The sequence below is a fragment of the Bacillus rossius genome, chromosome 6 (assembly GCF_032445375.1).
Source record: "Bacillus rossius redtenbacheri isolate Brsri chromosome 6, Brsri_v3, whole genome shotgun sequence".
Classification (NCBI taxonomy): Eukaryota; Metazoa; Arthropoda; class Insecta; order Phasmatodea; family Bacillidae; genus Bacillus; species Bacillus rossius.
Window position 1 is genome coordinate 21,684,136 of NC_086334.1, and position 27,885 is coordinate 21,712,020.

General features: G+C 35.1%; 1 protein-coding gene across 1 annotated transcript; it reads right to left on the reverse strand.

The window, feature by feature from the left end:
* Window positions 1-1,628: 1,628 nt before the first annotated feature.
* On the reverse strand, window positions 1,629-27,885 carry LOC134532837 (transitional endoplasmic reticulum ATPase TER94). The gene is made up of 13 exons (XM_063369799.1): window positions 27,741-27,885; window positions 17,161-17,266; window positions 15,800-16,053; window positions 14,893-15,085; window positions 13,155-13,389; window positions 12,871-13,004; window positions 12,545-12,793; window positions 11,248-11,412; window positions 7,366-7,488; window positions 4,464-4,985; window positions 3,947-4,108; window positions 3,679-3,833; window positions 1,629-2,148 (listed from the first exon to the last, which is right to left on the reverse strand). Exons 1-13 carry the CDS (start codon window positions 27,755-27,757, stop codon window positions 2,052-2,054), a joined length of 2,412 nt encoding a protein of 803 aa, XP_063225869.1. The 5' UTR covers window positions 27,758-27,885; the 3' UTR covers window positions 1,629-2,051.

Sequence of the window (27,885 nt, forward strand, 5' to 3'; positions counted from 1 at the left end):
CGTTACACAATGTGGAAAATCATTACTGGTGCTTCAAAACCACCAAAAAGAAAAGAAAAACGGACAAGGACAAGTCCGAATATAATGTTAAATATGAAAAAATCGCCCGGTCCCGTACCTTTTTAACGTCTTGGTGTTCCGAGTTTCTTTAGCTTCGTTACGACACAGAAACAAAACAAATGTTTTGCAAAGTCTGCGAAACGCATTCAAAATCATCTGGATTAGCTTTGTTACGGGCTGCTCAAGTCTGTAAAGACTGAAGTCTATAAAGACAGACTGGCGAAACTGTCTAAATGATGGTACACTGTCTGCCCTCATGCGTGTTCAAATACAGTCACCTTCTGAAAGTGAGTTTGATCCAGCACCAGCAATAAATCTCTGGTATCATAATGTTCAGAGAAAACGTCGACCCTTTCAGCCTCCTTATCAAAGATGTTCAAGACAAAATCAGCCAAGTAATTTGTGCAGTGACTCGTCTGAAAATGATGATTAAATAAGGATGTTACGTGTGTGATAAAAATAGGTGCAAAATATAGCAAAAATCCTTTTTTCTCACTTTTTCAGCGACTTTGAAATTTTTTTTATTTGGGTAAAACAGCGGACAGGCAAATTTTCGATTACACCTGTCCGTTGGGCAGGTTAAAATATTCCTTAAAATCTAGCCCTGCACACATGGGTCCAACATCTTACTGTGAAAATTTTGTTGCATGTGTGCACACATAGTAAAAATATCATTTTTCCACATCATGCCTAAAGAAGTACAACTTCAAAAAAATTTTCATCAAGCTCTTTTTCACAACTATAGTTTTTTTTGCACACACAAATTGTGAAATTTTTAATAACTGGATTATTAAGCATCATTTGCTTCCATTATGCGATAGCTTAAAAGTGGAAATATATTACATGTGAGTCAGCATCTTTTAAAGTTTCCGGAAAAATTAGCTTCAAACATAGATGGCAGGCACGCAAGCTTCAATGCAAGCAGTTGAAAGTTGGTTGTGTGCCTTCCATTTTTATGTCTTGTGTAATTTACAACCAGATGGTTCTTGAAAACTTGGTTATTTAACTTTTTGCATCATACTTTTTTGTTCTTGCATAGTTTATAAAGCTGGCATTACTAAAAGCTGTGATTTGCATGCCAAACACTTCATACCCCATCTGATAAAACATCTCTCATGTATTTCACAGATATTCAAACATTGTCATGCTCTGAACAAAAATTTTTTTTAACATATTGTTTAATAGCCTAATAATCTATATTTTGGTAAATGAAAATCTTGCAAGCTCAACAAAAACTGATCTTTCCCCATGCAGGGCTGCACAGGGACTTCCAATTCCACATTTACGGCTATTGAACAGCATCACCACGTGACTGCAAATATAGCAGCACATGCTAAAGCTTGTGTGTTTAAACATTACAGTAGCTATCATCTCGCAGCGATGCAGAAATTCTCTCTCCGAGGGCCAGGTGTCATTTATGAAGCTAATCAAAAAGCCACACCCTGTCCATTAATATCAACATTATTACAAAACTGTTACCTCTTATAGATTCTAATCCAGACCAATAACGGACATGTGAGGAAGTAATGAAATTTTTTTACACACAACCAAAATATTGAGTGCCAATATTTGTGATTTTCTGTAAATTTATTTCGAAAGAGTACAATACATTAAAGGCAGACCAACCAAATATCCAGGCAAAATATTTAACACCAACAGTTTCGTACGCATCTGTTACGACCAAATTTAAAAGAACCATGCAGCCAAAATGTGAGCCCCGCAACAAAACACAATCATTGCGTGTTAAATACTACGTAGGTGGTGCTAAATCATACTTTCACTAGCCTATTATTTCGGTTTCTGAAGCACACTTTCAGCCCTGCTTGGACTGAATGGTTGGTCTTTTGCTGCTCACACTAAACACAAGTTCAATTTAATTTAATAATACAATAAAAGTTATGATATACATGTAAATGGTGATACAGTTCGAGGTGGAGCATGTGTCACACAATTCACTCATTACAACAGGCGCACTTGTGATCAACCACGACTTAGCTGTAGAGATCGTCGTCTCCGTCATCTTGGAAGTTGCCCTGGTCTCCGCCGGTGCCTCCTTGCGTCGGGTTACTGGAGTTCGCTGTTGGGAATCTGAAACAATTTCCAGGAAGATATAACTTTAAAATCATACCCCATCTGACAAAACTTATCTCGCATAGTTCACTGACACTAAAACATTGCCAATTCATACAACAGCTGACAAATTGAAAGTTGAAGATAAACGCTCTGCAGATGTAAAGTCACAAATAAAAATTTGGTTGTTTCCAGACTTACACAAACACTAAAAGAGATACATCACTATACAATAAATACGTTTCTGCATCTATGGAGAATACTGCAGAAACCTGTTATAATGTTCCTGACTATAAACCATATTTTTAAGTCTCAATATTTTCCCACTAAGGACAGTGTATAATTTTTCACAATTTATGCATTTCCTGCTTACAACATTTCAACATTTGTTAAAAAAAAGTTTTAATTTTTTTTACATGTATTCTATACATCAAAGGTACATATTTGTGTTTGCAGTGTCTGTTGGCACATTCATCTTGGAAATAAAAATAACAAATCCTTCCATTCCCTGCCATTCTAGTGTATTTTAAGACGGACGGACAAACGGACAGACGTATGTAGTAAGAGAATATCTTTATTTGCCAACCTTTCTGCAATGGCACCAAACAAAAAGTTTTTATATTGCACCAAACAAAAAGTTTTTATATTGCTTACGAAGTTGAATTTATTTCATTTGTAGGCAGGAATCAAAAAAAAAAAAAAAAAAAACATGTTCAAGTGGCAAAGAAGTTGGACATCGTCATTTCAACTGTAAATGTTATCGCTGTGAATTGTGAGACAACTTTACAGAATTTTGGTAAAGACAAAGAAATTAGAAGCAGGAAGCATCATTAAGACAAAGGAAAATTGTTGGCTTGCGTAAGGAAATTGAGCATCAAGTGTGCCCATCAGTGATTTTAACATTAAATTTGATTATGCAGCTTGATGGTCCTATTGGAAAAAATTGTAACACTGACACGAGCTAAACTTATATTTCCTCCTACTTGTTATGAAATGTTCCTGCTTGTTTCCCCCCCCCCCCTCCCCTTTTGGCCCATGTAAATTGTTTAACAACAGGTTCTACTGTATTTTTAATTTAACACAATTTGGTATTTTCATTTTATTACAAAAATAAAAATATGAAAATGGATTAAGCTTTAATGTTCGTTGACATTTGGTCACCAGAAATGAGATTTCAAAGGAGCATTTTATGGAAAGAATAGCGAAAAGGTGTGGAAAACAGGAGTTCTCCAAGACAACCCACTGCTGGAGATGCCCAACATGTTTCCCGCTTGTAAAGATTTGGGTTCGACTCCACGTATTCTTTCAAGCCTATTTTAATGATGATGCGTAACCATTTACAGAAAAAAAAAATATTTAGGAAAGTAAACTATACAATACAACTATACAACACATGCTTGAAATGCATTTTCGCATAAATACATAGTCGCATACACTGGATGGGAAAGTAAGGTGATTTGAAATGCTAAACTTTGTTAATTCATAAGAAAAAATATGTGATTTTCAAAACCAGCAACTTTCGATAAAAAAAATATATATATTGTTTACCTGAAGTTTGTACCAAAACCCCTTGACTGCTGAAGTGTTTGGGCAAACATTTCATATTTACGAATATCGTTGTCTGACACTGAACGACGGGCAAATCTCATAGCCTCTTCAAAATGTGCCCGAGTAATTTCTGGGACAAGGTCATCCTCATCCATCTGTAACAAATAAACAAATGCAAAATCAAATAACATACTTGTGATTGAAGGCGGAAAATAATGTCAAATAGAGTCAGAGAATAAATTAAACCAAGTAAAAAGGTTTCCCTCACATCCATTGCCACATTCTGGTTGTTAGCTCGTTCCCTTTCGCGTCGTATCTCTCCCTCAATGCTTTGCCTAATGGCCATCTTGCAAGCACGCTGGCAAATTTCAGTCAGGTCAGCACCTGAATAGCCATGGGTCACCTTCGCTATGTAACTCAAGTCCACGTCCTGCAAATAAAGTACAGTAAATAAATCAATCAAGCTGGTTCAAAAAATAGTTTCAAACTGATAATAGAAAAATATATACATATTATTTTTAGTTTTAATTAAGTTACATTCTAAATGCTAATTTCACAATAATAGATGCTAATCATTGAAAAAATAGATGCTAACTTTTTCAACCGCTATGAAACATAGTATATAAAAACTTCAAAAATCAGAATAACTGATCCTCAAAGATTTTTATTAAATTTACACATTAAATTTATGAAAGCTGTCACTGAGGAAGTGAAGCCAATATTTTTACCTATTAGTGCAACAAAAAAAATTCAATTATTTGGGGTTAAATCCTTGGTAGTTTCACCTTAGAAATGGGAGACTTGCGCAAGGTGGACTGCAGGATGGCTTCCCTGGACTTCTCGTCCGGCAGAGGAATGTAGATGAGCTGGTCCAGGCGGCCGGGACGCAGGATGGCCGGGTCGATGATGTCGGGCCGGTTGGTGGCACCGATGATGAACACGTTCTTCTTGGCGCCCATGCCATCCATCTCCGTGAGGATCTGGTTAATGACCCGGTCCGCGGCCCCGCCTGCGTCCCCCACGTTGCCGCCCCGCGACTTAGCTATGGAGTCAAGCTCGTCGAAGAAGAGCACGCAGGGGGCAGCCGCCCGGGCCTTGTCGAACATGTCCCGCACGTTGGCCTCCGACTCGCCGAACCACATGGTCAGCAGCTCCGGGCCCTTCACCGAGATGAAGTTGGCCTGGCACTCGTTGGCGATGGCCTTCGCCAGCAGCGTCTTGCCGCAGCCCGGGGGCCCGTAGAACAGCACTCCTCGCGACGGCTGCATGCCGAACTTCAGGAACTTGTCCGGGTGTTGCACCGGGTACTGGAAACACCAGTGTTTGCAGCTAGTACTTGTCATGGACAAACAAAATACCGAGAATTTTCTAGAGCACAACACTTGCTATTGCATACTTTTGTATGGGTAGCAAATTAGTACAAGTAAAACTGGTGTGCTAGATCTTTAGCACGAGCAGTTCACTAATGCCTCAAAGTTGCCCTAAACGTTTTGTGCATTGGTTGCCTTGCATTTATTTGGCTGCTATAATCTAAAATTAGTTGTTCTTTGATAGGTGTAGTGCTCAGTTCTTTCTGGTGGTGCCCTTGTGATTACCAGCATTTCACTGGATATACACATAACCATATTACAATGGTTGAGTTTGGATTCAAATGGAAGAAATCATAAACAAAATGGGATGTATACTCCTATTCAAACAGCTCCTCCGAATTAAACTTGTCAACTTCTTAAAGGATGTGGTCTTTATTCATAAGTTGGTATTCTTATTTATAGGGACAGGAACTTTTCGGTGAGTAAAATGAGTGAAAAGCGGTAAGCAAAAATGCCAAAAGCGGTGAGGAAAAAAAGCGGCGAAATGTATCTAAGCATACCTTTTTTTTAAAGAAAAAGTTAAATGAACTCAATTATGAATGATCAAAATGTTTAAAACTAACATTTAGAAGTGAAAACCCTTCAAACTCAAAAGCTTTAAAGACAAGATTAGCTACTCTTCCAGAATGTCGAAACTTTTGTGTTTAGAGGGAAGGTTTGTCAATAAAATATATTCCTAACAGGTGGTATGCTAGGCCAAAAAAGTTAGGTTTGGTTGGTTTAGGTAAGTCTTATTTTATATTTGGTAAGTTTAGCTTAGGTTAGTTTTAAAATGCCCATTTCCAACTAACTTAAGTTAGGTTTTGTTTTGAGAGCTTCTAAATTTAAGCCACTCCATGATTACAGATATTGATGTAGGCATAAATACAAACCAACATATTTATTCATCCAGCTTAAAATACTGGGGTCCTGAAATTTATGAAGTGGGATGTTCGCTTTGAGAAACACCTCAGTGGTCTCCATAGCAAAACGATGCGCTTCAGTTTTCTTTTTTTTTTTTTTGCTTGCTGCGCACAAGCACCAATAATTTGCTGCAGTGCTACAGTAGCAGCGAAAGAAATGCGTGCCTTTTTGTGCTTTTCACTGCTCATGTGCTTACCAATTGAGTCTCTACGGTCCCAATTGACTCTGCAATTACAGTATTTACAAAATAAAACTGCCTTATCTGTCGAATAGAGACCATCAGAAGAAAATTCTTTGGCCCTATCTAGTGTGTTTATGTCATACTTCGGCATCGCGAAGCAGCGAGAAATCAACACGATATTCGTTCAGTTACCGCAACGAATAGCCACCGTACAATAATAAATGCACGCATGTGTAGTAACCTAACACAACCGAAGAAAAAAAAAAACATACATATATCAATTTGTTTGTTGCAGTTTAAAATTGCCTGAAGTATTTTATGGTTAAGTAAATTATGAAGAAAAAACACACTTGTAATTTTCGTTGGTATCAAAATTTACGCGTTCCGAACGCGGTATCGTTTTTATCTACCGAACACGATTGATTGTATTATTGAACAACAATCGATTGTTCGTAAACGTTCGTGTTCTTTCTCGCATTCTCGTACTGCTACGTTGGTAACATGTTTATTGAGTAACACATTTTGTTTTTGATAACTTCATGGCACGAGAAACAAATGTTGAAGCTTGTAATGTTAAAATGAAAAATATAAATGGTCCTGGATTACCGTCATCTGTGGTCGTTAACCTCGCCGTGATATTATTGCCACAGAATGTGGTTTTTGTGGTTATGGCTGGAGAAAATAAATTGTTTACCTAGTTTTGCCTAGCAATGTTGTCGGCACGGTGAAATGTATTTTTATGTAGTGTTTTATTGTTTTCTTTTTTATTAGTGTGCTGGTGTTACGAACGGAAGATGAATTATATCTAAATTATGTGTGTTTGTGGCAATTTAAGCTTCAAATAACGAAATTTTGACCAAATTCGCGACGAAACAGTAGAAAATCGCAAAATTCGCATTTTCGTAAAAAAAAGGGCCAAATTCGCGAAATAACGACGGTGATTCGCGATCGCGAAAAGTACCTGTCCCTACTTATTTATAATAGTAATATGAGTCACAGATTGATTCTACATGAGGCTTCAATGTCAGAGATATGAGAAATAAGAATGTGTTGAAATTAACTGAGAAAATTGATAGTTTTTTATTAACATGAAGGTACGTTCAGTACAACAAATAAACATACAAATAAAAAGGATTGAAACATGAGCCTAAGTTAAAATGAAGTTTTGAGCGTTCATAGTTGCGCAAAAATTGAAATAAAACATTGAAACTACGGTTGGTTGCATGAACTGACCTGCACCAGCTCTTGCAGCTCCCGCTTGACGTTCTCAAGTCCGCCGATGTCGTCCCAGGTGACGTTGGGCACCTCCACGACCGTCTCGCGCAGGGCACTGGGGCTGCTCTTGCTCATGGCGTACTGCAACACCCACACCCCCCCCCCCGCTGACAACCCCCGAGCACAGCAGTGAGGGGCACGTCACCCCAAACTGTTCAGTGTTCTTGCCACTGCTCTTATTTCAACATACAAGCTTTCTTCAGTATGTTTTACCACGTTTTCTCATATAATCGTCGCACATTTTATTCTAAAATCAAGTTTGAAAAGTAGGGGTGCGACGAATAGGCGGAAAAAAAAAATTTTGTTCGTGGAAAGTACGTTTATTTAAAAAAAAGGTGGAGTATACAAGAGCACGCCAAACAATCTATACGGGAAGCAACATAACCAAACATGAATTATGCGCTGGCTACATTTTTATAAGCGGTACGCAGCGGCAACGCAGACAATCAGATAAAGGAAACATAATTTAAAAACGTCTTTATAAGAAAATTTACACGTCAAATAACTTCGTATTTTTCCGTTGATTTATTAAGTAAGTGGTAATGACCGAATAAATATTACATTTCTACTTTAAAATACATTGTTTTACACGGAAAAGATACCTACACAAAGCGCTCTGCATCTACTAGCAGGACCAAAAATATCATGCAACGTTTACGCGAGAAGTTTTTTTATCCCAATTTTGACAGCCTTAAATATGGTTGCAACAATTAGAATTACGCGTGCGACCATTATGTGATAAAACACGGTATTTCAGAATAAGATTTGCAAAACTTATCACACTGAACAACATTTGATGGTGAGTTGTGATAAAACTGAAATAACACCAAAAAAAAACAACATATAAATGCTGTCAATACACCACATAGCCCCAAAGTGTTGTTAAATCATTTAAATTAAGCAGCATCAAAACAAATCTTAGATCAAATAACAAAACTGAAATCTTCCTAACATACAAAATTCAGTTGAGTGCTATTATTTTATATTAAGTTTCTACTAGAATTTACATTCCAAATGAACTGGAAACATTCATTTTGTTCTTGTACGACAGTGTGTTTCTCATTATGTAGTTATTAACTCCTGTTTCCATTATGGATGGTTAAGGACAAGATTATAAGGTGAATTGTGATAAGCATATCCATATACCACATAACATAAAAATGCAAGTTAATAACACCAAAAAGCACCAAAATGCTACTAAATTCATGAAATAAATCAGCATTTTTAATTACAACATTGTCACCACCCACCACCTCTGGCTAGCTCAAATTAAGTGATGAGTGGAACATACAGGTTGCAGGTCACAAAAAAAGAAGAAATTTATAAACAATGTTCGATGTATTACCTGGTTTTAATTATTCATTTAAAAATCACAAAATATTTAGCACAACCGAACAAATAAAAGTGAAATGTACATTAAAAAGATCAAACCCGGAGCCATCGCTCGGCCCGCCACCCGAACAACGACCGCTCGACTTCAGCCCATTTCCTTGAGTTTACCTAGTACTACCTGTTTCATCTATTATTTTTTGCCTGTATAATCTGTATACAGCGAAACCCCTTATTTACGTTACCGTTATTTACGTTTTCCCGTTATTTGCACTATATTCTTCAGGTCCCGTTTGGTTCCCATATAGTCCAATACAATACTTTCCCGCGAATTACGTCTCAAAAATCGAATCAATCCCGTTATTTACGTCACGTAACAACCATAAACAACCAGAAAATACCGTGGAGTTAGTAGGCAATGAACATTTTAAATAGCAAAATATACATATTTTATAACATGAAAAGTTGCTTTTATTTCTAAACATGTAATAATTTAAGCCTAGGCGTGTAAAAGTACGAGTAATTATAGCAGGAGACAATCTAAAATGCACGAGGGAAAAACGTAAACTCATGAATGTACAAACATGGCTGCTTGTAAGTTCTGATACTGTATTTATGTCACAACTTAGCCGAAATACTGGTACGAGACATAAACTTCACAAGATAAAATGAGCGGTGTCTTGGTAACTGTTTTATACGTCTTTTATAATTTGGGAAGTATTGTACAGTTGACGCCATATTTTTTAAACTAACCATTTATTTCTGGGGATCGTAAATAATTAATTATTGGTATCAAGACATCATGATAAACGTAAACTTGAACATGTCACGGCAGCGAGAAAACTGGTGCGTATACCAATAAACTGGTATTAGAACTGGATAAAATTAATACACGGGAGGTGGAGCTTATATTTTTTTCCGCTAAGCTCGCATCTATTGGTTGGCGGCTGATGGCGTCATGAGTCTGGGCGGAGCATAGAGTGCGCATGCGCCGCCGCGTCGTTACAGCAGCTGACCGAGTACAATGACCTTTCTCCGCGTTTGGCGCGCTATTGACGGTAAATATTCATCAATTTGCGGCCTTTTCTTAAAAATTTTTTTACTGTGAGCAATGTGTATGTAGCCCGTATTTGTTATAAACCCTGCCGGTTGCAACTGTATTTATAATTTGGAGAGGCAAATAATCTCCTTGAACAGCCAAAAAAGCAAGCAGAAGAAAATTTCAAATTTATTTTTTAGGAAGTAATCAGAAAAACATTTTGGCTTTCATTCTTTTTTTATTTTTGTCAAATGTGGTAAATTAATAATTGATTAAATACTAAAGTAAAATTTGTTGTTAGTGTGTTTGTACCTGCATTGTAGTATGTGCTATTAAACAAAAGGAAAAAAATTCTAAATAAGGTAAACTGTACTCCTTTTTATACGTTTCCCTTTATTTACACTTTCCCGCTTTTTACACTATTTTACTTTGTCCCCATGAAAAGTGCAAATAAGGGGTTTTGCTGTATTTGACAATATAATACATATACTGCAATACAAATTATAAAAATATACACCCATAAACATAATGATAGGACCATAAAATATTTTCCTACACAATATGCAGTTTGCACTGTTATTTTCACTCACACTGCGAGTCTAAAAAAAAAACTAATATATTTGCTGGTAAAACTTTGATATATATTTTCTACAAAAAATGTACTGCAACCCATATACGAAATTCTGGTTAAAAAATAATAATATTGTACAGTGTGGTTGAATATGTGTGTAAATAACTAACCTGTTGGTTATTAATAAATATAACTCCATAAGTACAAATTATTTAATCAAAAGATCTCAGCATGGCATGAAGTTGCATGAACTGTTCAATAATTGTATGTGTGCCGCCCCCGCCTGGCCTGACATGTGACACGTCTGCTGCGCTGCGTGGAGCAAGTAGGGGAGGGGAAGATCTAAAAATAAATGAGCCAGGGAAGGAGCAAGAGTGCATGTTCATGTGCGTGTGCATGAGGCCATGTGGCAGTGTTGTCTGTTCTCCCTCCTTCTCTTCTTTGTAAACGCCCCTGGGAACTGTCACCCTCACAATTAACGTGTCTATCTTGACAGGTGTTCATGATGCAACTGTGCCGAATCATTATTGTTTTTGTACGGGATTTCCCACATCTTTCAACCGAACATACCATGACAAAACTGCAACCATCATTTATAAGAGCACTTTTCTAGCTGGTGACTGTGTGCTGGTTTTTATAGAAGGAATTGACAAAGAGTATCTACGGGATGGGTAAAAAAATAAAATACAATGGAGGATAGAGAAACAAGGGTACAAAAAATAGTTGTCTCTACTTTGCCTTGAATGCCAGAATTGGATGGGTCATAAATATAAGGGGGGGGGGGGGCGCATGTGTTTACAGTACGTTTATGAAAAATAGCACCTTTCAGAAAAAAAAAGGAGAAGGGGGGGGGGGGGGAGAAAATATTTATTGACGGCTCGTAGCAAAGAAATAAACGCACCCTGAAGTTCTCCATGGTGACGGCAAGCGAGCTGAGCACCTCGGCGTCTATCTGGTCGTCCTCCAGGTCAATGAGGTCCATCTTCTCCCTGATCTGCTGCAGGGCGGACTCCGAGCACAGCGAGGCCAAGTCGGCCCCCACGTGGCCGTGCGTCTCCGCTGCGATCTACACTCACCCGCCGGCCATCGCGCATTCAGACCTCGCACCCTGCTTCCACTCATGACTGGTCACGCAACAACTCAATCACACACCCATCTTTGTGAATGCAACTCACGTACATACTATTAATATTACAGGAATTAAATCTTCTATCATCATCTCATGAACTGTCTGAAATGTTACTTGTATGTTTTTTTTTTTACTTTTTATTCCTTGTACTACAAAATCATTAAGTCTCCCATTAGTATAGGAAAAACATTACCAATTTTGTCAAGGAAAAGAAATTTGACATTAAAAAAAATTTAGCCATTTGTACAAACTTCATGTAAGATTAAAAAACACAACACAGCAAAATAAAAGAGTTTTTGGGATGGCGACAATTTATTTTTTTGTATCTGCTAAAACACTATCTAAGTCAAACATTGAAAAAACATATTTGGTTTGAAAACATATTTTAGTTAGGTACAAGGTCGAGCCCAAAATCACCAATATACCAGTTTCGTTAACATATTTGGTCTGAATTCATATAGCAAACAAAATTATAGAATCACATATTCTTAAGACAGGCCACATATAAATTGCACATACACTTTAGTCTTCACACATTACTCTTCTGTGATCTTTTAAACTCCTGGTAATTTCTGGCTGTATATAATAATCCACAACTGAGTTGTACACAGCTAATTATGTCCTTAAATGGAAATTAAGAACTTACAAACTTAATATTATCTTTGAAAGATTTGTGCAATGGGAGTGCATGACTTGATGTAATCTTTTGGACATACGCCATTGCTAAGCACTTTTTCTGTAGAAGAAAACTAAAAAATACCCAAAAGACAAAAAACAAAATTTAAGCAAAAAATTGCTGTTGTCAAAAGGATATAAACACCACATAATATTCCATAACAGGAATATGGTCATAAAACAAAGAAAAACAAAGAAAAATGGACTAAGAGAACGAGAAAACCCCCACAAACTTCACTTATACATACATATTAACAACAAATTAGATGTCAGCATCAAAAACCTATTTTTTAGAACAGTTAAATCTCATCATTTGTATTGTGACCTGAACAACTCTGTGCAGTTTTACTTAACTTCTACGAAAACACAGAAACCAGACGTTTTGTAAACTTACCTGTTCCAAATCCACGTCATCTGCCAATTTCATGTTCTTGGTATGGATGCGCAGAATTTCTAGCCTGCCAGTCGCATCTGGGATACCAATATCGATCTCACGGTCAAAACGACCAAAACGCCTCAGTGCGCCATCAATGGAGTTTGGCCTGTTGGTTGCAGCCATAACGATCACGTGAGAGCTTTGTTTCAGCCCATCCATAAGAGTCAGAAGCTGAGACACAATTCTGCGCTCCACCTCACCATGTGTCTGCAACACAAGTCACAGAGAATCAAACACCGAGCCGAAATTCAGGCATCAAGCCACCCCAAAAATAGCCCACTAACCTTTTCTCGCTTCGGTGCGATTGCATCAAGCTCATCAATGAATATGATAGCGGGTGCATTCTTGTCCGCTTCTTCGAAAGCTTTACGCAAGTTACTCTCAGACTCACCAGCTAACTTGCTCATGATTTCCGGGCCTTGAAAAAAAACAACAGAATTTGCAATAATCATCTTCACCATGTTTCCAGATACTTTCCAAATAATAGTGAACATATGTAAGAAGGCACCTATATATCAGTTTTAACGGTACGAGTTAGTATTCTGAGGTATGAAAAATAGTGCCTCACCGTTTATGAGGAAGAAGAAGGCACCAGTCTCGTTTGCAACAGCACGAGCTATCAGAGTTTTGCCAGTGCCTGGCGGGCCGTAAAGAAGTATTCCACGCGGAGGTTTCACTCCGATGGCCTTGAAAAGACTAGGATGACGTAAAGGCAACTCTACCATCTCCTTAATCTGGGCAAGCTGCTTGCGGCAACCACCAATGTCATCGTACCCAACTGCATTGAGGGCTTCCTCCTCTTCCTGTAATCAAAGAATTTTTTAACACTATAATAATATGTGAAATCTAAAAGTTTTTACAAAAAAAAATATTTTAAATGGATAATGGACAACCAATTCTTATAGTCTTTGTCTTGGCAATATGTACTTTCTGATGATTCTAACTTCACAGAATACCTACTATGTAGAAACTTATGCTATAGTATACACAATCAACAATTAAATAAAAAAATAAAAAACTTAATGTGCATTTAAATCAGCTTTCAAATTAATGATGTGACAGTTCTACTTTTTTCCTGGTTCTTAAAAATCGGTTCCCAGTTCTTGGTTCTATGATTTCACGTTAACATTAAAAAGATAACTGGCTCATGACAATGCTCACCAAGTTTATCAGTAAGTAGGGATCAGATTATATGTTGAATTGCGATAAAACCTAAATAAAACTGAAAAGCATGTTAATACACCATAAAGCACCGAAATGCAAACAAAAATCATGAAATTAATTAGTTAGCGTGGAGTTTCTACTAAAATGTATGTACTAAATATTTTGGAAAATTTTTTGCTTTTTTTGATAAAGCAATGGTTATTAATAGCTAATTTTTATATTACAACGCAGGTACATTTTCAAATGCACATATACTTGCTGATTTTTTTAAATTATTATTTCCAGTAGTTAGATATGCTTATTACAAATTATTATATTGTTAAAGTGCACCATGTACAATTTCCTGCCAAATAAGGCCAAATGTTTCAGTCCCACCATTTTCTCCACAATATGCAAGTAATTACTTTCCCATGAAAGATGTTGCCCGTCCCCATATAAAAACCATGTATTTTAAAGTTGAAATCCATAATTCTTTGGATACAACTATTTACTTATTTAATTAACAGAAATACAAAGTTGTCTGATCTATAAATTTGCTTTTAAAGACTTTAAATGTTATAAACACTGTCGCTAATGTAACCATACGTCGCCACTGTGTAGTGTGTATAAATACATAGCCAGCACTTGATAGCATCATTCATTTTTGGTTGCATTGATGCCCTTTTAGTGTGAGTGCACGTAATCAAATACATATTGATAGCTCTCAGATTGCATGCAACACCAGCACTCTTATCTGGTGCTGTACATTTAATAGCCCACACTCTTTCTTTGTTAGTATGTACTAAGATGATAGCTATGTCCATGGGTATAGCCAGTTACTTCTGGCTCATGTTCGGGTCACAGTTTTAATTTTTCTGTTTTTAAGTAGAACAAAATATATTTCGGTTGCATGGCTAATTAATTTAAATTATTTGACATGCTATGGTATATTCAGCTTTTTAATTAAACGTACTTTCCATTCATTACATTTTGTTTTTATGAAAAACTCAACCTTAACAAAAATGCTTTACTCACGTAAAAATCACATCCCTACTTTTCCAAATTACATGTGCTACAATTTCAACGAAATCAGGAATTCCACACAGGTGAAAGCTGACCATTTTGTTATTTAAGTGTGCAGTTACACGTGGGAAGATACTTACCTCTCTCTTTATGGGGTCACCCTCACAGTGGATGACTGTGTCTGGTGCTACAATACAATATGGTGAAGGGTCAGTCTCGACAACCTTGAACTCCACAGCACGCATTCCACCACGCACAACAAATGCATCGTCCTTGTGAATGGGGCGATATGCTTCCAAAAAGTACGGCTTCAAATAAACTTCAAATAGATTCCTGCAAAAAAATAAAAAGTCACACAAATTAACTTTATCCCTCTTATGTTTTTCTGCTGTTAGGATGTGTGATGGTGGTTTCCATGAAACTGCAGATATTGACACACACCATCCCAATTTTTTTTTTTCATCACACTTTTTAAGAGCTATTTCTAAAATTTACACTTCGCTACCTTACATGCATTTGTTGTTTGGCAAAATATGTTTTCAATAGATATTTACTTAGTGTTATGTCATATGTGTAAGAAGTGATCCAGTGAACATAATTTCAAAGATTTTTAAGCCTATTTGCATACATGATATTACACTAAGCAAATAACAGTTGAAAATATTTGTGACCCAACAATTGCAAAGGAGGTGTCAGGTTAAAATTTTAGAAATTTCTCTTTAAAAATAAAAACACAAAAAATTGAAGAAAAAATGAAAATGGTGTTTGTTACATTATCAATAGAGGCAAAATTAAATGATGAATAGCAATTAAACGGAAATAACTGTTAAGTCAATAAACTACCTAACACCAAAACGGAAGCTAATGTACCACCAAACACCGAAATGGAAAAAAGAAAAGAAAAAGAAAAAATGGCCACACCAAGAACTAAACCCAGGTCTCTGAAAAGTGAGTCCAGTGACTTAACAACTGTGCCACCTTGCGCTGCTATTTCTCATTAAAAACTAAATGAGACGAAGTACAGACATGGAGTTTTGTTTCACGTACCCTGTGAGACCTTCAACTGTGTCGTCGATCGGCAAAACGTGTATCCTCTTGCCGTACTTGACGTCGGGGCAAGGCTGCACGGAAACTATGTCCGAGAGGCGAACTCTCAGGTTGTTCCTCACCACGCGGTTCATGCGGATCTTCTCGTCCGGGCACGTGTCGTCAGACAGCACGATGCACACAGTCTCCTTCCTACGCTTGCCTTTTAGCAGCACAGTGTCGCCCCGGAACAGCTGCAGCTCATCCATCTTGTGCTGTCAAACACCAACGCCCGTCATCAGGAAATAAGGTGGTGTACCATGCTGGCCTCCCTGGCAGCTATCATGTGCACATGGATGCACAGGTTAACGAGATAACACGTGCATAGCTACAGGCGAACAATTGTTTCCTGACCGTACAGCAATAAATGTGCGAACATTTTTTAAAGTGTTCAGTATATTGATGCAACAATAACAAGATTGGAAAAAAACCAGACTTTAAAAAAAAACAACCAAACAACCAAGTTTTTTTTTGTTTAAACCATGCTTTGTTATTGCATTAGTTATTTTGGTTTTAAGCAATGTTCAAACGAAAGCCATACAACATCCCACTTTCTGCTAAGAAAAGTTATGACATCAAAGAACTGGTACAGCAAATCTTACTGGGACTTAACCACAGAAAGGGTATTTCAGAAAATATCTTACGTCGTGGCTTTTCCACAAGGTAAAAATAAAATTATGTAAATACCATTTTCCAACAATAGACACATTCCTGTATTTACTCTGAAAACAATTTTTGCACTGACATTCTAAAAATTATTTGTCATGTTCCTTTATCTGCAAACTTTTTTTTAATGTGCTAGTACAACAGCCTTGGATAGCAGAGGGTAGTGAAGTATCAAAAAAACAGGGTGTTTGCGAACGGGGCATAAACATCTTGTAGTATAATCAGTGACTTATTTGCTAAAAAAAAAAAAAAAAAAAACTGTAACCATATCCCCAACATACTATGCTCACCAACACTACAATTTATTCATTCCCAAAGGACCGAAGACATTGTTAACATTTCGAGTGACGAAGTAGGTCACTAACTAGCTACAAAAACAATGGTTTAGGTGATAGTTAATGGTAAAATTTAGCTATTTGGAATTTTTAGTCACTTCTTAAAATTTACATAACATTTAAAACAATACCCATTAAGCAAATAAACATAGTTGCTCATGTATAATACTTAACTGCTACAGTTTCAAGTTTGTAGTTATGCTGCAGCAAATTTAACAGCTGTGTAAAAATGGAGGAGGTACATAAACAGGCAAATAAAACATGTTGCTCCTTTAAACTGTAATGAGTTAAATCACACTTCACAAAGAAAAAAGTTATTACCTGTGATAAGGCAACCACAGAATTGTCATCATTAACAGCTTCCTCCACAATAAGTCTGTTTGGACGATCCTTCTTGCGCAGAATTGCTGTTGCCAGATCGTCCGGACTGAAAAATAAATATACAATTTATATAAATAAATTTTTCTGTTACACTAACAATAAAAATAAGCTGAGTTTTCATAATCCATGCATTGAAAAACAACTATATGTTGCAGAACACATTGAAAATTTGGCAACTCAATAATTTGTTTGCTGACTGATGAACCCTCGGATTTAGTCAACAAGATACACTTAGATTAGTCGACAATGGACACTTAGATCAACAAGATTTTTGGTACTACAGGTTTCTTAACTAAAAAATCCATGTTAGAATTAGGGTGTATCAGACTTGGACTTTCCCATGAAGAATGCCATGGGCTGGTGGGTTTCCTCAAAGCAATCAAGTTTGCAGAAAGTGCTCATCTTTCCCTATCCTTCCCCAGGCAGGAAACACATCGATGTTAATTTACTTTTCTTATGCAACTGTACAACAATCTCTCACACAGATCAAGGTATAGCATTCTCATATTTAGATTTCATAAAATTCAGAGACTAGCATCACTTTCCTGTCACTCTTATAATAAACAAACAATATTTTTATTTCCCTTACCCTGCTTAGCAAAATACATGTATAATCCAGAGAGCATTTGGGATATACTATAGTAAAATAGAACTAGTGGGAAAAAAAAAGTTTAAATTAATGTTGATTTCAAAATTTTTTATCTACATAAAACAATACATACTAGTAAATAATATAAATCCGAACCTGTTTGAATGTAAAAAGTAATAAATCAAAAAATATTTCAAAAACTGTGTTGGTGTTAATTAGTCAAAAATAAATTGTATCTAAAATTATAACCGACCCACTTCACTGTCAATTTCCATCACTGTGTAGGTTACCGCACTGAAATAGACCACAACATGCCCATTCAATCACTGCCACAACGTGCTGTGGATCAGAGAGAGAGCACTGGACCAGGCCTCACTCGGCACAGAAAATACAAGCTAAACGTGAGAAATGACAAGAGTAAAACTGTTTCAGCAACCATGCGAATTAATTTTTTTTATCAATAAACCTAAGAACCCACCAACAACAGAGCATTTTTGAATCACATCAACACTCAGCAACACATTTACACTGCAGAAATCCATAATACAATCTCTAAAGTAAGGCATGCTTAAAGTGTGTGAACGGTAGCACTTCAATGCTGACATGAGAACATTACCACTGAACATTCATTTAACTGTTGAAAAATTTGTTTAACCAACTATACATAATCAGTGAATATTAACTTGATAGTTACAAAGAATTTTCATTACTTTATAAGAAGCCAAGTAACTAGTAATCTAACTATTGATTTTGGCAGCAAAAAAAAAAACACTGTTGTGACAAGAAATAAAAGAGCCTTCTCAGATCTCTCTCGCGGGGAGCCACAGAGTGGTGGAAAGTTGGAAACCAACCGTTGCACTTCAGTCAGCAGTCAGTCTCACAAGAGCAGCAATGTCGTAAGTAAGGAATTTATTTGGTAACTCGTTTCATAGCTTAACTACGTCCCAGTTTTTTTTATATTCCTGTCTAAACAATATGTCCCTCGTGTAGTTGTATTATTGTTTAATAAAACTGGAAAATAAATATATACATTTTGATTTGTTATTTTACTGACTAATATGTTAAACTTTTTTCATATCTGCATAAATTCAACAGCTTTTACAGAGGCATTGTTAAAAAAACTGTTACCAACAGTATCTAATTTATAGCATAGTTAAAAATAGAACTGTGCCAATATTTTACCGAAGTGCTTTAGTATTCATTAACACAGATGTGCCACTTCAAAACATGAGATAGGACTAAAAGGTTACCACCATGCCTGAAAAATAATAATTATAACTAATTATTTTGTAGGCACACTTTTTACTGAAATAAAAATATTCACTTTTATCATTGTTGCTAGTCAGCAAATTTTGAATGCCTTGTTTAGGTATGATGCTGTAGGTTTTTGTTTAACTGAATTCTATGATAACAGATTATTCTAGCAAATATGGCAGTAATTTACTTGTCATTAACAATGAAATTTTTTAAGATTAATATCATTAAGGTTATCTCCAGACTTCAGCTTTAACTTTAAAAAAGTAAACCATTCAGGACAAAGCCTTATTCTCCATGTGCATGCTCAACAATTATTGTATACCTGTTGCAATGAATTTTGTGACCCCAATTTCCATGTTTGAGCACTGACAAGAAATTATGTTGTGTGTAGTACAAACATGATTTTGTAAACATGAAATAAAATTCCACCAGGCTTACGAAACAGCGAATCAAGGTTTCTTAAACAAACTACTTTACTTCAATGAGACTTTTTTTAAGGCGAAAAATGTCACAGTTAATTAATTCTCTGCAGTTTAAATTGAGCTCTTTATGCAAAACCTTATTTAACTTTTTCAATGTTGGCACCAATTATTTATTCTAGAGAATAAAACTTGTGGATATTTTGTTACATTCCGGGGTTGACCCGGAAACACAACCCAGAATAAAAACAAATTACATTTAAAACACTTGAAAAAAAAATATGTTACATCTTTGATTTCATTTTTCTTAGCGAGCTGCCACGGCCGCAGATCGCAATGATCAAGCGACAACTGACAGATAGACTGCCCCATGCAGCTACTTCACCCTTACAAAGCTACACAAAGGGTATCCCTTGATACTGTATACATACCTCCTGCGGTACATGATGCTCGCTATATTAATTTGGCATTTCGAAAGATCCCGTACATAATTAAAACTTGTTATATAAAAATATATTATAAAATTTAAGTTGAATAGGAAAAAAAATAATTTACACAAGATTACCTATATAATTTGATTGAATTGTTATATTAGTTTTTATTTGGCCAGGATCTTTCAATATACTAAATTAAAACATTAAGCTTAATGTACCACAGGATCAATATATAAATTTTCATGGAATCAGGATCAAGCTATAAACTTGGATATGTGATGCAGAACAATTACCAGTTTTGTGTCAGTGGATCCAAGAGAGTAAAAGGGGGGTGGGGTAGGGGGGATTTCAAGGACCACAGACCCTCCCTTTCCGTTTGTAACATACACTTCACAAATCTGTGTGTTTTTTTAATTATTATTATTTAGAAAACTAATGTAAGAAAAGAAATCTAATGTTTCTGAGAACACCCTCCCTATGAACTTTTGAATCCAGTCTTAGAACATTTTGTGAACACGCAATTTATAACAGTGTTTTATTGTAATTTTAAGTCATTTTGTTAATAGTGAACAATTATTTAAATATTTCACTGAATTCATGGAGTATCAAATATAAATTTTTTTTGTCCAATGTTAATGTGAGCATGTGTCATGGTAAGGATTTATGCTGCCTCCAAAATAGTTTTTGGTATTACATATCTGTGTGTTCCTCTTTATTTTAAATATTGAATGATTTCCTTATGTGTTGCTGTAATTCTACAATTAGTATTATGCTATATTCCAAATAGCTTTATGATATTACTGGTGGTTTCTACCTGTAAATAATTGGTTTGTTTATGTAATAACAACAAATGATAAGTCATTTGTCTCCTTTAAAGAAGAAACAAATAAGTGGGTTTCCACTAGTATGAACTAATGATAATAATTTTACATAGTATTGGAATTTATAAAATAATTCTTTTATATTGATTTTAATGTAGTACAGTTCACAATCCTTTGTAACAAATAAAAAATCAAGTCTTTTAAGGGCTGTTTGGAAAAGTTTTAATGAACCTTTAAAAACCAATGCAACAAAAACACATACACAATATTGCACCACATAATTTAAAGGTAGTTGCTTACCGCACCATATTTCAGTCTTTCTAAATATAAAAGACATTAAGGAAAGTAACATAGAGGTGACAAATGCAGTTCGATTAAAAATAGTGGTGACAATAGTAAACAATAAAAAAACTTACTCTTGCATAACTGCTTACTATGTTTATTTCTGATTTTACATAACCGGCATTTATTTTTGATGATTTTCGTTCTAATCATATATAGCAGCTACAACGACCCAGTCACGACGCGAACTGCGCTCCCCTGGCAGAGTGCAGTTCGCATCGTGACTGGGTCGTTGTAGCCGCTATATATGATTGGAACGAAAATCATCAAAAATAAATGCCGGTTATGTAAAGTCAGAAATAAACATAGTGAGCAGTTATGCAAGAGTAAGTTTTTTTATTGTTTACTATTGTCAATATATATATATTCACACACATACATACACACACTTTGTGTGTTCCTAACAGTTTCTGCTGTTTCTTTTAAAGACTACAGATGCTTTAGAAGCAGCAAATTATGTCTCCAAATAAGCATTCTTTCATTTTAAATATCCTACTCAACATCATAAAATCCTTTGTTCTTTTGTTATCAGTGCACTATGAATACTACAACAAAAAAAAATGTACGCCTAGTTACAGACTACGCATCACAGATATATGTTTACACTAAATTTTAACTTCTGTGGCATCCTTTAATGGGAAAAAAGTTATATTTTTTGTAAATGTATATTTAGCTTCACCCACATGAAAACCATTAACTTATATTTTCTTCTATAGAAACATGATTCAAAAACTGAATATACCTTAGTGCACAAAAAGTCCAAATGTTAGAGAGTCAAAATAGTTTATTGTGGTACAACTTAGCATAATTACTGCATATAGCATATTCCCAAAGGTAAACAATTTAGTACTGTCAAGTAGCTACACTTTTTATATGCTTTGTTTAGTAATAATAATAATAGTGTTAAAATTTTGGTAACAAACCTAATTTTACTATTTACTGTAATATTTAATTTTAAAAATAAGGACCTAATGGGAACTCTAAATTATTAAATAGGAAATTATGGACTTTATATGGACTTTTGCAGACTAAAAAACCTAGTAGATAATAAATTTTTCTTTGTTTTTATTTATTTTTTGTGTATAGTTGAGAAGAAAAGGTACTTACTTTTATTTTCTATAAATGAAGGTTATACATCAATTAGACATGTTTTAAAGAACTTTCTTAAGTGTGTGTGTGTATAATTTTTGGTTATGTCACTTTTTAGATGGTTGTCAATTTGTCATTTGAAAATGCTGAATATTTAATTATGCCTTTTATAATAGTTTTCAAATTAGTTATGTTTTGTATTCAATTATATGATAAGATATTGTGTGGTTTTTCTGGGAATGCTTTTTTTTTTCTGGAAAGGCTAGGTGTTTGCAGGTCCAGGTAACCATAACTAAAGCAGGTTTGGTTAGGACAGGGGTCGGCAACCTGCGGCTCGCGAGCCACATGCGGCTCTTTGGATGTGAAGCTGCGGCTATTTAGTTCCGTACCAGAAATACTGCATCACCAGGTCATTTATACAGAAAATACTTTTTTTATTACAAACCAGTAGTAAGTCTGGTTTTTTTCCACGCTTGTTATATTTTACTAAACAAAATGTCATCAAGCAGTTAAATTATCCATTTAAAGCTATCCATCCGCCCGAGTACTTACGGGCCCACCCAACAGATAGGCTTATATATAAATAAATTTTTCTTATAAATAGATTAGTTTTTTCATCAAAAAACTTTATCTATGCAAGTAGGTACTATTTATTGTTGGCAAGAAAAAATTTTGTGGCTCTTTAAAAACATTGAAATTTTGTAAATTTTAATTTTTGGCTCTTCCGACTCAAAAGGTTGCCGACCCCTGGGTTAGGAGGTTAACTAATTAAAAATACAGTTAAATCATTACAATATTTAATTTCTCACAAAAGTATGATCATAACTAAAGCTAGAGTTTGTTAGGCATCAGTTCAACCACATTTAAAGTACAGTGGAATAATAAAAATATTTTTGCAGTGGGAATGATTTATGCAATGGTTACTTTTTTTTAGGTAAAGGTGATGATAATAACTAAAGTGAAAGGTAGGTTAGGCTATATCAGCTACATTTAAAATACTGTAAAATCTTTACAATATTTCATTAAGGGTTGTGTAGTTCTGGAAATTTATGCAGTATAAATATCCAAAAATACAAGTATTAGAATTTTTTTTGATAAGTTGCTACTGTCATTATTAATTCTATCAACTGCTGTAACACAAAGCATGCACAAAAAACCAAACAGTAACCAGTGACAAACCCTAAGTGGTGGCTTGCACTGAAATTCCCTTTTTTTCTGATTTGTAACTTACACCAGACAAAAAAGATTTCCTAAAAAAAATAGGAATAAATATACCTTGACAACTTTCAATAGAAACTTCAGCAAATAATAATGTGGAATTTTTGGCTCCGACCTGGGGGTAAAAGTTCCGTATCACGTATTTAAGTTTATCCCTTGATACGGATAGCATGATCCTGTACATTTTAATCCCGTGGTACATGATGCTTGCTGTTTTAATTTAGTACATCAAAAGATCTGCACATAACAAAATTTTTTTATAAAACAATAAATTATGATCTTAAGTTAAACAAAAGGAAAATATATTTTGTATTCAACGTATGATCATTATTCATTGTTATATGATAACTTTTTATGTGCAGGATCTTTCGACGTGCTAAAAATAATTAACCGGATCATGCCATCAGGATCACGGGATAAACTTGGATATGTGATACAGAACATTTACCGACCTGGGACCCCTTCATAGGTTATTAGTTGTATACAGAGGAGGTGATATGGGTGACCAGGTTGTGGAGTAGGAGTGAGGGAAGGGGAGATGCACAGGCCATCAGTAATGGTTGGAATCTCGGATAGGGCACCTTCCCGGAATAAAAATGGATAAGAGGCTGTTTGAAAATTGAAAAGAAGAAAGGGCAGAAAGGATTATACAGAGTTGAAATGAGTTGGATGGGTGGATGTTAAAGAGTTCAGTAAGGCGAGGGCACATAGAAAATTTTGTGAGAGAAATTGTAGGATAATTGGGATGAGCAGGGGAGGAAAGGTAATGCCTTGCCATCAGGCAGTAACCCAATTGCAAGTTGAATTGAATTTGAGGCTCTGAATGATTCAACCTGAAAGAGATTCAGGAGGTAGGGGAATACAAGTACCTAGGAGTAACCCTACAGAGTGACCTAGATTGGGGAAAGCAGGTGCAGGAAGTGGTAAAGAAGAGGGTAAATATGTAGTTTAGCGGTATTTGCGGAAAAAAAAAATGTTAAAAATCCGAAAATACTTTTATTATATGCTCTTTAACTTCCCATTTCATTTAACCCGGTGGATATAAGAAATTCCAAATACTTTAGGAGATATCGAATTTTTTAATTTTCATAGTTGGGCAATATTTGTTTAAAATAATTTAAAAATTCCGAAAATAAATTTTATGCTATGCTCTTTAACTTCCTCTTTTCATTAAACCCGGCAGAGATAAGAAATTCCAAATACTTTAGGAGATATCAAATTTTTCAATTTTCATCACAATACCTGTGCATTCATGCGGCATTCACCATTGTTTCTTGTTTAAGAGTATGAATTTTTTTTTTCACGGCGTAGGTGAACGACTACATCATTTTCTACTAATGGCAAATGAATTGTACCCGCCTCTAACTTAGGTGAGTTTTTAACGTTTCAAATTTTAATGTTTTATTTGTTATTTGGATATTGTTGCGCAAGTAATAAGTAAAAAAAAAAAATTACGTCAGTTCCTACTGTTCATCCTTTGTCCCAGTTTGTTTGGTCAGGTCAGTTACATTATAAATACTATAAAACTAAACAACCATTAAAATTAATTCATATTATTTTTAATGTCCGCTTAGTTTGAAAGTATTTATAATGTAACTGACCTGACCTAATCAACCATTTTAATTAATTAGGCATTCACGAACACACGGTAAAATAAAACAACGGCGACGGTCGAATGATAGCACAGGTCTTGTATTGCAAAATAAGAATGGCGAGATCTCCTAAAGTATTTGGAATTTCTTATCTCTGCCGGGTTTAATGAAAAGAGGAAGTGAAAGAGCATATAATAAAAGTATTGTCTGATTTTTAACATTTTTTTTTTCTGCAAATACTGTTAAACTACATATTTACCAAGAAGAGGAAGGAATTGGGGCTGATTGCTAGGAAACTGAAAGGGACAGGATGGAGAGTAAAGAAGGCGTATTCAATGTTGGTGAGGCCAATGCTAGAATATGCAGTGGAAATTTGGGACCATACCTTGGGAAGGAAATTAAGAAACTGGAAAGGGTACAGCATAAAGCAGCTAGATGGGCTATGGTTATGTGGAGGAGAAGGAAAGGGGCGGTAAATATTTACTTGGGCGGTATTTCCGAAAAAAAAAGTTAAAAATCCGAAAATACCTTTATTTTATGCTCTTCAACTTCCTCTTTTCATTAAAATCGGCGGAGATTAGAAATTTCAAATACATTAGGAGATATCGAATTTTTAAATTTCTTCATATGTAGTTGAGCGGTATTTGCGAAAAAAAATGTTAAAAATCCGAAAATACCTTTATTATATGCTCTTCAAATTCCTCTTTTCATTAAAAGTGGCGGAGATTAGAAATTCCAAATACTTTAGGAGATATCGAATTTTTAAATTTCAGCACAAAACCAGCGCATTCCTGTGGCGTGCGTGCACAATTGTTTCTTGTTTACGTACGAGTATCTATTTTTTTATTGGATAATGATGTCATGTGATTGTTCGTGATAGGCCAGAATTCAAATGAACTAATACGTGATTATTTAGTTCAATTATTGTTTAAAACGGTGTTTAATTACCGCCTCCAACTTAAGTGAGTTTTTAACGTTTCTAATTTTAAAGTCTTATTTGTTATTTTGATATTGTTGCGCAAGTAATAAGTAACAAAAAAATTTACGTGAGTTGTTACTGTACATCCTTTGTTACGGGTTTGTTAGGTAAGGTCAGTTACATTATAAATAATTTAAAACTAAAGAATAATTAAAATTAATTCACATTATTTTTAATATCACCTTAGTTTGAAAGTATTTATAATGTAACTGACCTGACCTAATCGACCATTTTAGTTTACTGTTCACCCTCTGTCCGGGTTTGTTTGGTCAGGTCAGTTACATTATAAATATTTTAAAACTAAACAGCCATTAAAATTAATTCACAAAATAATTTTTAATGTCGGCTTAGTTTGAAAGTATTAATAATGTAACTGACCTGACCTAATCAACCATTTTATTAATTATGCATTCACGATTCACGTATTCACGAACACACGGCAAAATAACAAAAATGGTGCCGCTCGAATGGTTCCACAGGTCTTGTATTGGAAAATTAAAAAATTCGATATCTCCTAAAGTATTTCGAATTTCTTATCTCCGCCGCTTTTAATGAAAAGAGGAAGTTGAAGAGCATATAATAAAGGTATTTTCGGATTTTTAACATTTTTTTTCGCAAATACCGCTCAACTACATATGAAGAAATTTAAAAATTCGATATCTCCTAAAGTATTTGGAATTTCTAATCTCCGCCGATTTAAATGAAAAGAGGAAGTTGAAGAGCATAAAAAAAAAGGTATTTTCGGATTTTTAACATTTTTTTTTCGGAAATACCGCCCAAGTAAATATTTACCAAAGGGGCAAAGGGTCAGATTCATAGGACATCTGTGATGATGGAGCTGGGGTGGGACACAACACACAGAGAGAGGAAAGTAGGAAGATTGGTGAAGTTTTTTAGGTTGACTAGGGGGGGAGGGTGGCTGGGGAAAGCTCAAATAGGTTGAACAAAGGGGTGTATAATGGGAGGATGGATAATGGGTTAAAGATTCATAGTGTGTGGAGAATGGAAAAAGAAAAGCACATATTCCTCGTGAGGACCGGGAAGGAAAGGAATGGGATTGAGAGAAAGATACTGGATCTGAAAGGAGGGAAGGACTTGAGGAGGAGGCTTTAGGAATTGTGAGAATGAGGTTTGGGGGGGGGGGGGGGCTCCTTGCCAATGGGCAGAGTCCAATAGCACATACACCAATCAATCAAACAATCAATAAAAAAATCTACAAGGTTTGGAGGAATTAAAATATACACATACATTTACCAACTTGTTAAATATTAAATGATCGAGGGAAAAACCAATTTTAAATGCTAAATTACAAATTCATTTTTAATATTAACGAGAATTTAAAAAAAAAGCAAGTTATACATGTTTCATAAAACGTAGTTAATTTATTTAAATTTAAAATATCGATTTAACATATATATTATAACTAACGTTATTGGCCATATAGCATAAAAGAAAATAAATTTAATAACCTCCTGGACAGAGACACGTAACCATTATCTACACTTAACTGTCTACTTCGGCAAAAATTATAGTTCTAAAACAATTTACATCACGAAACAAGCAGTGAAAATATGAGTTTGTTAATTTTCTCTGTGATATTTAAAAAAATAAATTATATTACTATTTGTAAAATCATGTTGAAACAGATGACTACTGCAAGATGACAACGTAAATTTGAGCTTCGCTAGCCAAGTCCACACGACAAACAAACTGTAAGAGAAATATAAATTGCTACTTACGCTTAATATAAATGTAAAAATATACAAAAATGAAAACAAACCTTTTTCCTTCAGCCATTACTATTATTCCACTAAAAACCTTCCTTTTATCCTTTGTGACAAATACCGCTCACTCACTGAACAATGTGTAGCTTCCAAGACTTCTCACGCCAGATTCACCAACCAAACAAAACTTAAATTCCTAAA